This window comes from Pelodiscus sinensis, chromosome 2 (genome assembly GCF_049634645.1).
Source record: "Pelodiscus sinensis isolate JC-2024 chromosome 2, ASM4963464v1, whole genome shotgun sequence".
Classification (NCBI taxonomy): domain Eukaryota; kingdom Metazoa; phylum Chordata; order Testudines; family Trionychidae; genus Pelodiscus; species Pelodiscus sinensis.
This window is the reverse complement of record NC_134712.1, coordinates 219,276,379-219,293,223: the sequence shown is the minus strand read 5'-3', so window position 1 is coordinate 219,293,223 and position 16,845 is coordinate 219,276,379. Positions and strand designations below refer to the sequence as shown.

General features: G+C 41.7%; 1 protein-coding gene and 1 long non-coding RNA gene across 2 annotated transcripts in view; one reads left to right on the top strand and one right to left on the bottom strand.

Annotated features, from left to right (window-relative positions):
• Positions 1–251: 251 nt before the first annotated feature.
• On the top strand, positions 252–13,150 carry LOC142827354 (uncharacterized). Its single transcript, XR_012902062.1, has 3 exons — positions 252–307; positions 446–520; positions 13,086–13,150. It is a non-coding gene; the product is annotated as an uncharacterized LOC142827354 (long non-coding RNA).
• The window catches only part of LOC102456197 (macrophage mannose receptor 1-like), a 54,610-nt gene continuing 44,732 nt past the window's right edge, over positions 6,968–16,845 (bottom strand). Inside the window, exons 25-30 of the mRNA XM_075922470.1 lie at positions 16,246–16,411; positions 15,100–15,252; positions 12,592–12,708; positions 9,964–10,131; positions 8,304–8,345; positions 6,968–7,863 (exon numbers count right to left, since the gene is read on the bottom strand). Of these exons, the coding sequence (XP_075778585.1) occupies positions 7,613–7,863; positions 8,304–8,345; positions 9,964–10,131; positions 12,592–12,708; positions 15,100–15,252; positions 16,246–16,411 (897 nt within the window). The 3' untranslated portion in view covers positions 6,968–7,612. The remainder of the gene's footprint in view (positions 7,864–8,303; positions 8,346–9,963; positions 10,132–12,591; positions 12,709–15,099; positions 15,253–16,245; positions 16,412–16,845) is intronic.

The window sequence follows — 16,845 nt, the reverse complement described above, 5'->3', positions numbered from 1 at the left end:
TTTTTTTTTAAAGAAGAGTCTGGCAGTCTATGAGGCTGAAATTTGCTGACAGAATGTCCTGGAACAGAAAAACTTAATCTAAAACATTATTTTCAATAGATTCGCTACTATATGCTGTTCAGCCTTGCCTGTTTGGAATTTGGGGATAGAACTAGAACTGTTTGGTCATTGTGAGCGGAAGAATAGTCTGTTTCCTGAAGTTGTATCCAACGGATACAACTTTCACAGCTAGGAGAATTCCAATCTACTGTCATAAATTTACTGATTGTGGTGCCTCCTACAGTTTTTCCTACTCTGGAACATGGAGGTAATTTTCACTAAAGAAGCAATCTTTGTATGTCATTTCTAAGTCTGTCTCTAGGGTGAGCTAGATCTAGCAATCTTACTATTCACAAAATGGACATTTTCAAGTAAACATATATACATTTTCCTATTCTTCATACAGATCTGTGTTAGAGGGATTTTCACACTAGTAATCTCCCCCTAGTGAGATCCTTGAAATATGGACCTCCAAAATAAGGTAATGTGTAAAATATATATCTTTATCCTCTAGCTTCCCCGTGGCACTGAGAAGTGGAGAATACTTATGTCAAAAAGTGGCATTGGCCAATGGTTAGAGGACCAACATTGGATGAATTTAGATACTATACCTGCAAGGCTGCCTAGCAGATTTCAGTACCAGATTCAATTTTGATATTTGATGGAAGGAAGAAATCTGTCTTGAATTCAATATTGAATTAATGTTATGGGGATTGTGAAGACTACTTGTATGAATTGAAAGTACAATTCTGCGTCTCAACAGAGAAACCTTCCAACTTCATATACTCATCTTATAGAGCTAGTAATTATCAGTTAGGTAGTTTATTTAATGGATAGGAAGTATATTGATACTTTCCACATGAGTTTGAATGCGGTACTGCTTTAAGAACCAGAACAGAAGATTCTATTGTGTTTATGAAGAGATTTGACTTTACAGTTGTTACGGGGATACAATTGTGGCAACTAACTTGGTTTTACAAGTTTCTGATGCCACTAATAGTGGGGGTGTCCATTCACAATTCTTTATACTAAGAGCCAGATTCTGAACTCACATACACTAGTGTAAAACCAAAGAAATACTTCAGTGATTGGATTTACACCTCTGCAGTTGAGATTAGAATCTGTTTCTAAAATTCAAACTCTCTCTGTTGCATGTCCTAACATGGACACAGAAGACAGGTTAACCCATGTGGAAAGCAGCAGTGGATTAGTATAGAAAAGAAATACATCACCCCTTAGCAAAAGCAATAAAAAATAAACAAAACCTCTCTGTATTAGAATACATATACAACATCTGAATTGATAGCCTCTTGCAGAATGAACTAAACCCCTGGAGGAATGGGAGCAGGGATTCTGAAGAGATGTTATTTCTTGAACACAATGTGTTGTTCAACAGAGTTTCCCTAATACACTCGGAGAGGGCTTCTTTATATACTTTACTCAGGACTGATGCTGGCACTTTCAGTTACTAATACATCTCCAAAATAAGCATTCATCAGAAAAAAAGTGCAAATTCAATTAAATATCTACCCGGATCATTCTGGGGTGAAAGACTTATACCAACTTATAAGTCTGTAAGATTTATAGCAACTTACATTGCTTATACTCCACAACCTATTTCCTAAAGATTTTAAATGTTGTTTTATAATTACCCCAAATAGCTGCACCAACCAATAACTACAAAAATGTACACAAGGCCTGATATTTTCCAGAAAACATTGCTTACATGCAATTTCATTACAAATGAACCTGCGAGCATGCAATAATTATCTGTGCATGAGAAATGCTGTATGCAGACCTCAGGCCTCACTTTGAGAAACTCTGGCCCTCTTTCTCCAATATTGTATCATAAAATATAAAAATACATTATTGCTCTGTCTAAAATGCAACACATTGTGGATATGTGACTGTACCTTATTTTGAAACAAAAGCCAAGTTTCCAGACATCCTCCTGAGGGTGAAGGTGTTGTAGGAGAAACAGTTGCATTAATGGAACTGTTGTGCCTTTCACATATATAAGGATTTGGATAACCACAGTTTATATCATTCTATAACCCTGAATGTGAGATAAATACATAACTGGGTGAGACTCTCAGTCGTCATGAATCTCATCTCATGAGACACAAGGTGGGTGAGGTAATATCTTTTATTCAGGCCTGCTGCTGGAGGGCAAAAGGGACAACAGCCTCGGGGCCCAGTGACTCAAAAGAGACCGGGGCTTCTGGTCACTGCCACTGCTGCTACTGTGACAGCAGTAGCACCTAGAGCCCCAGGCCCTTTAAATCACCACTGGGGCACTGCATGGCACACTCCGGGTGACTAAGGGCTTGTGGAGGATATGCCATGATCTGGGTGGTGCTGAGGGCTGGCTGCCCCCCAGCCCCGCCCTTCTAGTAGTGTGGAGACACCACCTACCTACCTTGCCAAGAGGCCCAGAGAGGTTGTTTGCTCCCCTGCCTTTCTTGGACCAACTTCTGTTAATGAGACAGAGAAACTTTTGAGCTGCACAGAGCTTTTCTTCAGATCTCGGAAGGTGAACTGGATCTATATATATATATATATATATATATATATATATATATATATATATATATATATATATATATATATATATATATATATATATTAGAAGTTTCTGTATGAGAGGCTGTTTGTTCAAGAACTCCTCCTAAACGATAAGAGCTAGGACCACCAAATTTGGTGTGCAGTTCCTCTTACCATATTTCAAAGAAATATCGGGATGTGGTTATGCCAGAAAAACAAGATGTGGCTGGAATTTGATAGTTTTCATGACACAGAAAGAGAAGGGGAGAGAAAGGAGGAATACAATCCTCATACTTACCATTGGGAGCAGTAAGCACAGGAGACAGCTCTCCTGCCAAGTGACCATTTGGGCCAGTCGCACCACTGATGGCACTGGGGATAGGCCCCTGCCATCCTGCCTGCCTCTAGAAAGTGGCCATTCTGCCTAATGCCTCCCCCCCTCCAAATCCAGACTCACCACTGTGCACCTCCAATACCTGAGAACACCACCAGGACCTGCCAAACACAGCTCCAGCCATCGTCCACAGAATTCACAAGCATTAACGCTTTTCTGCCCTGCCCGCACCACTGGGATGCCCAGTGCGGCTGCTGCAAGCTAGTCTACAAGGTCCCTCTCTTCGACTTCTCCTCCCTCCTGCCCTGGACCAGGGAGAGCCTGGGGAAGCCTATGCAGCCTCTCTTACCTCCCAGGCTGGGCCTGAGAAGGGCTGGTGGGAAAGGCCTGTGACGACCCCTCACTCCTCCATCCCTTGGCCTCAGGAAATGTCTCCAGGGAAGACGTGCACAGCCCCTTCCACCTCGCCTGGTTAGTGCATGCAGAAGAGGCCTGTGCAGTCCTTGTCCCATCCTCTTGGGTTGAGCCCCTTCCCCTAGCCCCGATCCTACCCCAAATTAAATCCAGAAATGTCATATTGCTCACCTACATTTTTATACATCACTACACAGTTTTCATCATGGTTTGCAAAGTTGGGTTCATGTGCTGCCCATACTAAGAAATTCACAGGGGTTCCATCCATGCAACTTAAAATCAGATGAAACAGAACATACTTAGGCAAAAATGTATTTGCTTCCATGTTACAAAAATGATCCTGCAAAATGTTAAAGAAGTCTCAACCCAGACATTCTCATTTTCCCTAATCCATGCCTCTCTTCCTAGCTGTAGGGCAGGGAATAGCATAAGCACCATTATATTGGCAGTGTGTCACCTGACTTTTCATCCATGTAGAAAGAAAGCTGCTTGTAGTCTGGCAAGGCAGTTATAAGGCCACTATGTGATGCTGGAGCTTTACCAGTGGCAATAAGAAGGAAGTTCTAAATCTGAGTAAAACATTTGAGAATGGAGAAACAAATGTTGTAATACTTGGTAGCACAACGATTGTTAAAATACACTCTCTCCTGGGGACTACAGCAAGTAGTAAACAAAACCAGCATTCAAGAACCAGTTTAAGGATTGTTGTGTTTTGACATTCTGTGTAACGAGCCCAGGACACCAACATAGCCACCTGCTGACCCAGAAGAGGAAGCACCCTCTAAGACCCTTTGTTGGGTGGGTCCAGCTATACCTAGCCCTGCCCACATGAAGCCAGAGGGCAGGTCTAAGACTATAAGAGCCACAGCCTCAGTCAGAGAGTAGCAGCTGACCTGAGCGGATGCCTGGCCCCAGCTCCTGCAGCGAAGGGCTAGGACACGCTGCTCTTGGTCAGAGGACTGGGTTGGGCCACCACGACCGCTGCCAACTCCAGAGCCCTGGCTCAGACTGCTGAGACACTGGCCACTGCCTGAGCCCACACCAAACCCTCCGGGACCTTCGCCAGGCACTGACAACTGGGCTGGCCCACTGGGGCCCCTGCCCGAGCTGGAGCCCATGGACACCCAGCCAGCCCCTCAGTCACCCGAGGACCCCCCAGAGCAGCGCCAGAGTCTGGTAGGCCCACAGTGGGATTAGAACATGGCCCAAGGATAGCTGACCTTGGGCCGGCTGAGGACATGGTGGTTGGGTGGACAGCATGTTGCAGCCAGGACCCTCACTGACCTCGACCTTGTCAGCATGCAACAGCCCAGACCCCCGCTGACCTAGTGGCTTCCAGGCTGCAACTATCAGGGCCCTGGGCCGAGACGCAGTCGAGTGGGTGGGCCTACGTCCCTCCCTGTTATCCCTCCCATTGGGTGGCAGGTTCCCCCAGTGAGGCGAAACCTCCTGCGCTTGTCAGCTCTCAAAGAGTGAGGAGACCTGACCCTTGCCTGGATGGAACTTGGTGGAGCTTTAAACTACTGTTCCCCCATTGTTCGTCGCCCTGAATTCAGGCTGTGCCTTAAACTGTGACCTTAAACTGTGTTCCCCCAACTGCCTGGCACCCTGGCCATAGGGGGCCAGGCCAACAGCGAAGCCAGGGCATGCCACACAGACTTGTGGGCATCCTTGAGAGTCAACGGTGTCCCACTTGCTGACTGGAGATGCTTTACACTTGCATAGAACAAATTGTCCCTCTCAATAGTATACCTCAAAAATTTGACTGAGGCCGTCTTTGCTCTATAAAAATAATTGGGAGGATTGTTAGTGACCTGTAACTAGTTAGTTATTTTACTTATTTGAGAGACTTCTTAAGAGGGGGAATAGATGGTCTTCTGTAATGCCCTCCTAATCTTAAAATAAGTGACAAACTATAACATTCAAAATCCATCAGAGCTGCTGAATATAAGGAAGGTTAACATAAGAACATAAGAATGGCCATATGGGACCCATTCCAAACCCCTAATCATTTTTGGTGTTCCTTTCTGAACCTTTTCCAATGCCAATGTATCTTTTTTGAGATGAGGTGACCACATCTGTATGCAGTATTCAAGATATGGGAGTACCCTGCTTTTATATAGAGGCAATAAGATATTTTCTCTTATTCTCTATATATTTTTTAATAACTCCTTATAATTCTATTTGCTTTTTTGACTGCCACTGTACACTGAGTGGATGTTTTCAGAGAAATATCCGCAATTACTCCAAGATCTCTCTCTTGAGTAGTTGTAACCCAATTAGTCCCCATCAGATTGTATATATAGTTGGGATGATGTTTTCCAACGCGCATTACTTTACATTTATCAACATTAAATTTCATTTGCCATTTTGTTGCCCAATCATTTAGTTTGGTGAGATCTTTTTTAAGCTCTTCATAGTCTGTTTTGGTCTTAACTATTTTGAGCAGTTTGATGATATCTGCAAGATGATAACGTTAACAGTTAATGTTCAATATTGGTAGATATGTAGTCTCAGGGACAGGCCAGAAGATTATAGGAAAGTGGTGGAAGAGAAATGTATTAGCCCCAGACTAAATAAATCTCTATTCCCAGGGTAGATTAAGAAGGGCTGATCCAGAACCAGTTGGAATCTGCTAGACTCAGTAAGTGCAATCAGGCCAATTAAAACACTTGGAATCAATTAGGAGGCTTCCAGACTCCAGGGAGCCAGACTAATCAGAACACCTTGGGGAGCTAATTAAGAACCAGTTGGGACTGGTTTAAAAAGGCTTCCCAACGATTTGCTCAGTGTGTGAGGTGGGGACTACTGAGAGAAAGTGTAATTGAGAGCCCATGAGAACAAAGTGCAAGCAGGTACCATGAAGAAGGAGGTCTGCTAAAGAATGTGCTGGGGAAGTAGACCAGGGATTTGTAGCTGTCACACATGTTATCAGAAACATTACAGACAGCTGCTGTTACAGGGTCCCTGGGATGGAACACAAAGTAGGGGGTGGGTCCAGGTCCTGTCCCCCCAGCTTTCCATTTTAGTACTAGAAAGAGATTGCTTTTGGTACAAGGGTTTGTCCTGCCCTGTACTTCTGGGAGGGGCCACGAAGACTATGAAGTTTAGTTTCTCTTCTTTTCCCCCATGTTGGCCAATGATGAGAGCAGCTCCACAAACAGCAAGCTGGTGTCTGAATTGTGGGCTGCTGTGAACCTCTGAAGCAAGTAATCTGCCTGAAAGTGCAGGACCCACCAAGGTTAAGGAGGACCTTTGTCACAATAAAGATAAGCAGATGACAAAGTGTTTGACCAAGGTCTATATGCTGATCAAATCCTACTGATGTTCCCTAAAGTGTTGTATAAACTTACAGCACAAAAGAAATGTTTTTAAAAATCACAGTACATAGCAAATGTGGCTGCAGGACAACCTGACAAATCTCATTATCTCCTTTTAAAAGGCTGTACTACATAAAAATATTCCTGTTTACAAGGCATAATAAAAATGTAAAACCTTGACAAATTATCTTTTTAATGCTTAATTTACAAAACTAAGGCAAAAGCTAAACCAGTTTACACTTTACTTTCAGCCATTGATCTCCAGAGGAGGAATACACTTGCATTCAAATATGTTTGAAATTTCACAAATGGAATAAACATCAGAATATATGACATTTGTTGAAGCTAAGCTGTCTGAGACCTTTAAAATATTTCATTGTTTATATATTACAAAAAATGTAATGCAGAGCTAAAAGAAAAGCAAGCTTGGGCCTGATCCAGTGCCATGAGATGCCAAACCAAAGAATCCTATTGACTTCAGAGGGTCAAGCACTACAAGAGAACACATTGAGTAGGTGTTGTGTGGTTATTTGAACTAAAGTTATACAACCAAGTCTCGCCTTATATGCTCAAATATAGCCCTGATACCATGGAATGAGATTAGTAGAAATCTAATCAAATTAGACAAGTGCTTTTCTGAGGACTTTGAAGAGCCTGTAATGATTATTCTCACAATCCTCATGGTACACTTGGCTCTTTTGATGGTAGTTACAGAGGCAGGTGCCAAGTAGAGAACGTGGAATAACTTGAATGTTTCAAATAGCTTGGTGTTATATTTGGTTTTTTATGTGACTCCTACTGAGCTAGTCTTCTACAAGTAGATGCAGAAACTTGCAAGACTATGGAAAGTACAGATGAAACACACAAATGCAAGTCTCTGCAAAATGCACTACAACTTTAACAGGAAAAAGCAGTCCAGATGCATGATTTTTTTTTATCAAAATCATTTTTATTTCATGAATTAAAGCTCATTCTGCTCAATGTTTGCCACGAGATACTTTGACTCACTAGTTGCAGGAACAGCATCTCTTTTGCAATATAGAGTGTTGTCAAAGCTCACATTGCTTGGTGCAACTGGTAGCTGGTTGTGTCTTCTTTTGTAGAAAAAATAGCCTGCAAGACCAACTCCTACTAAAATGAGAAGGACCAGAATAGCTACCATGCCACTTAGGTGGTGTGCAGATGCAGGAACAACTTCATCTGTTTTCAATGCTGCAAATGAATATGAATCAATTACTTGGGCTGCTAAGGATTATTATGATATTTATTAGGGTCTGGCAGTGGGTCTAATTTCTAAAACTTCGGAGCATCCCTAACTCAAACTGAAGTCAATGTAAGTTGTGGAGAATCAGAAGGCAGAGTTTTATGGTTGTACATCATTACATTTTACAGATAACTTTTGTAGTGCTACTCACAAAATATAGCATATAGAGATCCAATCAAAACACAATTAAATACCTTAATTGAAATTGAATTTTAGGGGAGAGTTCTGCTTTTAGTCAGGTTGAGATATAATAATCACAACAACACATTTCAAATAAATATCCATGGACCTGGGCAACTAACAGTAATTTTGTAGGAAACTAAAATAAAATATTTATAGCCTGATTTGAGTATCTCTAGTTTGCTTATAAAAAAAAAATCAATTCTACCTTTATTGTCTGGTGGTTTCTCAGATGGTTCAACTTCAGCAACTTTCAAAGAAAAAAAGATATTCAGAGTCCTTACATCAGATTGTACAGTCACACACAGTTAATAAATCATGTTTCAAGAATTACTATGTTGGGCACATTGCACTTTATTTTAAAGTGTGATAATGGAGGTGCAAAGTATATGACACACCTATGATTTAATCCAAATGAACCACCCAACTAAATCAACTGAAACATTCCAGTTAAATATCAAATCCAGGGAAAATGGATTATTTTTTCTTATTTCACATGAAAAAAAGTTGTCAGTTGATGTGAGGTGTCAAGACTTCATGAAATTTTGAGAAGGTGAAGATTTTTCACACAGAAGCATGGGGAAAACTGAAACTTCATATTTGCATTTCTATGTTAGGTATTTGTGCATTTTTCTTTTCCTCCAGCTGCTGAGGGAACATAGCCTACTCAATCAATCCCAAGACTAGAAGGCTCACTGCACCAAATAGGTAGATCTTATTTTTGTCTAGGACCAGATAAAAGAAAAACAAATTGGGTCATAATTCCCCTCTTTCTTCCTTTGGGTCCTACATAGGCTGACCATGCATCTCAGTTTGCCTGGGACGGTCCCTTTTTTAAATTCTGCCCTGGCAATCGCATATTTTTTTGACAAAATTGGACATTTTTCCTGTTTGCTCTTGCCAACTTAATAGGTTAGCAAGACCAAATGGGACAAATACCCACTTTTGTCAAGAAAGAAGGATAAGGAGACATGAGGGATAGAGCAGTGATGCAAGTCATACACAAGGTATAGGTAAGACCAGGGTAGAAGCATTCCAGCCCCAGATGACATGAGTGGCAGAGCTTGAATGAGACACTCAGACCAGTTCTGCACTAGAAGGGAGGGGCGCAGGGAGCTTGGGTGGGCAGTGATCCCAACCCTGTGGGGGAGGAGCATGGGCCAGCCTTGTCCAGCAGGCAAGCAGTTTGGGTCAGCCTTGCATTGGGGGAGGGGCAACCCTTTGGGAAACATGAACGCCATCGGCCTAGACACGTCTTCCCATCTACACACCTCACAGTTGCAGTTCCCTTTCCCTACATCTTAGGACCCTTCCACTGCTGCGGTTTCTCAGCAGTGTCCTCTTTCCTCTCTTTCAGCAGCAGCTCCGCCATTTGGGGTTCTCTCTAGGGTGGCCAGCTCTGGGAGCTGTTTTTCCCAACATAACAATATCATTTCCTTAACACAGCATTTTAAAATCTCCAGGATTGCTTTCAATAGTCACTGGGAGACTCCAGACCAATCCTGGAGGATTGGCAAGCCTTCTCCTCTCACCTTGCCTCCCCACCCCCAGTTAACTTCCTCTCAGGGTCTTTCCCTCACATCCCAGCTGCCTAACCTGTTTTGACTGCTCCTCCGTAACCCTACCAGCAAAGCAGATGCAAAGCAATTGATTTGGCGAGTTTCTGATTTTCCAAGACACTACGGATAAGGGTGATAGGGGCCCATGGTCCCGGAGTTCTATTCCATCTCTATTAGCAATTCACCTTCACAGGGATTTCAGTGGGAGTAGAATCAGACTATTTACCATAAAATAGACACATACAGAACACACAATGCAGTAAATATCAGTCACTGCTAATAACCCACTGTACTGAACATATCACTTACTCTTTGGCATTTTACAAATAAATCTTCTATCAGCAGAGCAGTAATAGCTCTTCCAGCCTCCATTTGAGGCATCCATGATAACACAGTGTTCGTGATAACCATCCGTAGGTTCTCTTTTATCCCAGTTTACAAAATCTACTGCACTATTGTCTGACCAAGTCCATTTTCCTAAAGTTAAAATGAAAAATACAGAATAATGTATGAGAGGGTAAAGATCACTCATGTCTGGAGAAAAGGTTTCTGTGGCATCTGTCACTGTTGTATCTGATCACTTAATTCATTAATTAAATCAATACATTATCATTTTGCCGAGCTCAGTTTTCTCTCCTCCTACAGGCAGTTTTCATTTGGACAGTGTTCACTGCCTCAGAAAAAGACATAGCACGGCCCACAAAGCCTTGAAGGGTAAGACCAGGGCTGTGTCTACACTGGTATGTTCTTGCATTGTAACGGCTGCTTTTGTGCAAAAACATTCCGCCTGTCTACACTGGCCGTGCGTTCTTGCACAAGTAAACTGACGTTGTACTATTGAAAATCAGGGCTTCTTGCGCCAAAACTCTGACGCTCCCTCTCAGGAAGAAGCCCTCTTGCGCAAGAGCTCTCCCAGAAGAGGCCAACATGAATTTCTAGCGCAAGAAGCCCCTATGATTAAAATGGCCATCAGAGCTATCTTGCCCAAGAGAGCATCTACACTGGCATGGATGCTTTTGCGCAAAAGTACATCTCTTGTGCAAAAGCACATGCCAGTGTAGACACTCTCTTGTGGAAGAGTTTTTGCACAAGAACTGTTCCGCAAAAGAGTTCTTGTGCAAGAAGCTGCCAGGGCAGACATAGCCCAGGAGTTTCACTTGCACCAGAATATGCAACTGGGAGCCCATACAGTGGATGAAGCATTAAAATGTGATCCCTGTGGTCATTCCAATGCAGGGATCTAGAGCAGCCTTTGTGATTTCAGCTCTGTATCAGAGCTATGTCTAGACATCAACTCCTTTGCCAGGTTGGGCTCAGTTAATTAATTCTGCCTAATTGTATCAGGATGATTTAAAAGTACACCTATTGTTCTCTGCTCTTCCCGTGCTCAAGCCCAGTTAGCAGGAATAATTGCTGTTTCTTGTGTCTCAAGGATAAAGGGTAGCCCATTGCTGAGACTGAGGCTAGCTGGAAAATGAAAACCAAATTGTTTTATTAATGGAAAATTTCAAGTTTTCTGCACAAAATTAAAATAAAAATAATTTCACTGAAAACTTATTTTTTAACCAAAACTTGTGACTGAAAACTGGACATTTCAGAAATGCTGTTGCAGAGCTTACTGAGAACTGTAGTTTCAGTGTCTTGTGTGCTGGGATCCTTGTTCTGACTGTAACTTCCCTGATGCACTACAGTCTCCTCTCAACGAGCTGCCATGGTGCTGCATGGGAGTCCCTGCACATCTGGACTTTGATTATCATACAAAAAATCAGATGAAAAACTGCTTTGAAACCCCAGATTTCACCAGGCTCATACCACAGCATCACATGCCTCGTGGCAACGAGATACCAGAATCCCACCCAGCACTCTCCTCTTGGTGCCTAAGGTGATGCACAATAAGGGAAACAGAAATCTGCACAGGTTCTAGAGACACCGGCCTCTTGTCCCCAGCTCACCACTTTCTGCAAGCCCAGCAACTCTATTCTCTTTCGTCACTCCAGTGCTGCTCAGTTTCTATCTGCCCCACCTTCTCAACATGCCCTCACATATAACTGCCAAGGTCCTTGGTCCCCTAATCACAGCCCTGGACCCCATCTCCAACAAGTCCCCTCAAATTCTCACTCTGAAGCATTCGCTTCTTATTATTCTTTTGTACATTCCTGCTTGGGGAAGAGTTCTTTTCATCTTTATTTTCTCCTGTGTGGAGATGGGTCTTTTGGACAGGGACTCCTCCCTCATTCTTTCCCTGCTTCTCTACTCAATGGGCCGCCTCCCTGAGTACAAGGACTTGGAATGTCTAGTACCAGGCAACTGCTCTGAAATCATCCAATGGGCCCAAAAGATGTAAATTGGTAAGTAGCCATGTTCCTGTCTATTTTATGCACTATCCAAGACCAACCAGCAAGCAAGGAGCAGAATGCTCACTTCACACGGCAGTGGAATTAATGGTGTAGAAATGGCTGCTGCTATATTTGCCCCCTGGGGCTTCCAGAGATATTGTGTCTAGCACAAATGAAATACCAGCAAGAATGCTTGCTAATATGGAGGCCTTCCTCATGTCCTTCCTGTGGCAGACTATAACTTCAACGTTACTTAACCAATAAAAATAGAATTCTATTTCTTGAAAAGATTTCAGCAGTCTTTTCAGAAGTTCCTTTTGCTGGATAAATACTTACCGTAGGAAGGTTTTTACTGAGAATATCTGAGATGCTGCAAAGTTTTTCAAAGTAAAGGGAATGAAAGAGAAGTGTGTAATGAAATAAATTGATCAACCACTATATGTGCATATTTTTTTCTTTTTATGAGATCGAGAGAGAGCAGGGATCTTTTCTGAAGGATTTGTCCTTTTTAGGTACTATGACTGAAAAATATTTTACATTAGATTTCCATCACCTATATGAGTATTTATTTGTAAATAATTACTGCAAGTTGAATAATTACCCTCCACATTTTTGTACAGTCCTATCCAAAACTGTCTGGAGTCTGCTGCAAATGCATCCAAGTGGTGCATGAGAAAATTCATTTCAGCTGTATTTTCTATGGAAACCAAAGAAGCTCCTGAAAAATATAAATTAATTCACAAGCATAATTTAAACCACAGAAAATGATCTGCGCCTTCATGCTGACAATTCCTTATCCTTTCTGATATATTTAAAATAGCCAGAGACTGTAATTACCATAATTTTTGCCACAGAAGTCAATGTCACTTCCCGAAATAGATCAGTAACAGCCCTTATGTTTCTCTCTAGAGCAAAGCATCCTTTTTTTTGAGCTGCTATTCTGGTTATTTTCAGGAAATACAGCATATTTGGCAAATGTGTTACAAAATATGTATTTGTGTGCTCCATTTTTACATATAAACCTACTGTTTAATGTGCCAGAGACAATACAATTGAAAATGCAGCATTTAAAAAAAATATTCCCTCTTGCACTAGGGATGAAAGAACAAGAAAGAAGAGAGAAGCTGTTTGGGGAAATAAGAAATATCATCATGGGCCAGGTAAGAGGATGATTTTATTACCACCTTCGTCCCAAGACATCAGTAACCTGGAGGCAAAAAAAGCAGATATCTCTATTTCATGCTCACAGAGTCTGGTGAAAGAGTAGGTCTAGCCAATTTCACTTCTAAATAGATGCTATTAGATTGACAAGTGAAGAATGAAGTTCTTTGTTAAGCTAGAGAACAGATATTGGCAAAAGCATTTTAAGCACCAATAGATGCTTCCCAAAATTTTTCCCTGTAGGGTTCCTCAATACTGACCCCCTGTTGTATTAATGTAGATGAAATAAGTGGGGCCTAAAAGTCAAACCTATGAACATGATCATATCTTTGACCAACATTAAACAGTGTTAAACAAGGTTTAGTATACAGAGTCCTTGGACTCCTTCATACCTTGGTAAACACATCATTAAAATACTGTTAACCATTTATTAAAGGTAAAGAAAACAAGGTGGGCTGTTAAAGCATATGAAATGGGAAGTATTAAGTAAGTGTTCCATTTTAACAGTATCCCATGGTCCCTTTCCCCTTAGTTGGAAAGATCTTTTAAAAAGAACTTCCCTTCCCCATCATCTGACAATCTCTTAGAATCTGGAATTAAAACTGGGAATAACATCTTTTTGTGGAAAAATGTTAGTTGAAATGAGTTGATCTGTTGGTGGAGGTGTTAACATTTAATCCCATTTTATAGAAGACAGAACAAAAGGGAAAGGGAAGAACAGCTAAAATAGAAAATATGGTATATGTATCTCAGGTTGAGTCTCACTTGCAGCCTTATTACTGAAAAAACACAGGTACTGCACAATGTCTTATTAGTCATTCTGAGACCTGGCAAATTTTGTACCACTATTGGGCTGCCTAGTGCATGGCATTTAGATGTCTTTCTGATCAAAGGCTTATAGCAATGTTCCAAAATATAAAGTCTTAACTGACTAAGCTAGTCTTTTTCTAAACAGACGTATGGGCAGGAGGGAGGAAGGGGAAGAAATAAAGTAGAAGGAAAAGGACACATGGGGTATGGAAATACAGTTTCACATCCCAGATCATGGTTGAGATTTCACTAAAGCTGGCCAAAGGGACCATGGGTCAGCTGAGTCCCTCTGCCTGACGTTGTCTGGTGAAGACAATGTCAGGATATCGAAGGTACAATGGTGGCTCAATAAGGATCCCAGGAGATGATGAGGCTGGCAGCCATTAATGAAATATTTTCTGTTTCTCCTTCTTTTATTTTTCAGTGAGCCAGCATCATGGTAGCCAGCTTTTCCCAAAAAAACAATTTTTTGAGGACTGCATAAGAAAGTGCAACCCACATACCTACTGGATGTGATTCACTGTCCCATATAGTGGCACTTAGACCACATACAGAGACAGAGACCGACAGAGAAGGAGAGAGAGAGAGAGAGAGAGAGAGAGAGAGAGAAAACTACTAATTTGAGATTATCGACTCATTTCACATAGCCAAAACCCACAGTTTTATATGGCCTAATTGCCAAGTCACCTTTTCCTGAAGTGCTCAGTTTGTTAGGGCTTTACCAGAGCAAAATACAGGAACCTCTCTCATTTTGGTACAGACCAGGAACTCCTTTTATAGTCATTAAATTGCAATATGTAAAAGGTAATCAAAAGGGTCCATAATACATTTGCTCTTCCCCAGGTACTTGGGAAAAGGATAAAGGGGGCTTCAGAGGGAAAATACTGTTTTGTTTCACTTTATCCTTTGCTGTATAGTTTCACAGCTTTCTAAAAGGCAAGAAAGGGCTTTCTTTAATTCCAGCTTCCCCATCCAAACTCTTTCTTACCCTCTGACTTCCCAATAGTGTTCCCCCATCCCTGTTCTTCACTTTGAAGATATGATCAAGCTGTTGAGGGGCAGATAGCAGTAGTTGTTGCCCTAAATAAGTGGTGAGCCTGCAGGAAGCTGTTAGAGTCTAATAAAAGAGAACACTCACCTAATCGAAAACATTCCATGGAAGACTGGGGCCAACTTTCCGAAGATGAGGACTCAATGTAGTAACAGTGACCATGGAAGGGAATCCAAGATTTGCGTATGTCAGATACAGGACATTTTCCGGAGAGCTGTGGAGGATCAGTAGGGGCTACAACTGATGAGAAGCCATGTATGAAGTCAATAAGGGCTTCTCAGATATATTACTGAAGACACACCTGTACTGTACCATAGCCAGCCACTACTAATTTGACTATGATACCATGAAAAAGAACCTGAGACGTTCATGGTTCACAATAAACTCATTTCTCTGTCAGATCATCTACTCTGCTGCACTGACTTTAACTGAGGCCTGGTCTACACTATCCAGCTAGATCAATGCAAGACATCCTATGCTGACCTACTTATATCAGTGTTTATACTACAGCCTTGTACCACAGATGTACATGCCCTACTACAGTGACATAGCTCCAGTGCCATGAAAGGGGTAGAGCTTATGTCAGTGTAGCTGCAGGAGGATCAGTTTATTTTAGAAGGGTCACAGTATTGCCTCCCTTACCTCTGTGCTGACTTCAGAGTTTGGCAGCTGGATAGTAGTTACTGTTGGTTTGGTTTCCAGATCTGAAAGCAGTGTGCCACCAGCAACAACACAGATGCAAGGACTGCAATACAATGCAATGTAACTCTTTCTTCTGCGCTGCTGCCTTCAAAGCTGGGCTGCTCACTGGGGGCTCAGCTCTTTGGGTAGCAGCACAAAAGTGATGGTAGCAATCTCATCCCATGCCATCCTTACACTGTGCTGCTGCTGGCAGTGGCTCTGCTTTCAAAGCCAGTCTCCAAGCCCTCTCCCTTGCAAACCCCTCCATCCCCACAAGTATTTTTGGGGTCAGGTCCCCCACAATTACAACAAATTATAAAATTCAGATTTAAATAGCTGAAATCATGACTATGCTATTGGCCATAATCGATGGTGAACTTGGTATGGGCTCCAGTTGCATACTTCCAATTCCCATTGAGGTGTATGGTTGGGTGGTCAATTTATAATTCTGGTCTCTGCAAATCTGAGCTTCTACTGTAGTCAAAATCAAGACCTGACTGCATTTAAACTTGAAGCTCTCTAATTAAAATAGCTAAACTCAGTTCTACTTACCATCAGACCTTTTGCAGATAGATAAATATTTTTCATCACAAGACCTTGTTTTCCAGGTCCCATCAACATCTAAATAAACACAGGCTAAGTTCTGTTTTGGCTCATCACTGGCCCACTTAGAGTACTTGACTCTCCATTTGTCAGTCCACATGTAAAAGCCATTAGTCTAAAAACAGAAGGCGATTAAGATAATATGGCATTTTAAAAAAACTATCTTTATGCAAGAGCATTTTAAAAGCTCACTAAGTCATGTGCTCAAATGTTAGAAATACATTTGTCTATAGAATCTAGTCAGCCCCCTTGGGTATATAGAGTATGATTTTATTTAATTACATGATCACATATATTTTTCTACAGGATGCCTGCCTCAGTTCCAGAAATGGATAGTGTTCACTGAATGAACACTTATTCAGTATTAGATTTTATCCCTGTTGTTCAATATACATCCTAAGCCTTATTGGGGGCACACAATTCAAATCCTGCTTTAAAAACAGAATCATTCATTTCCTAGTGCGATATTTTATGGTGCTCATAAGGATAGTACCTGCGTTCTTCCCAAACTTTAATTCCCATTTGACAGAAGAAGAACTGATGAACTAA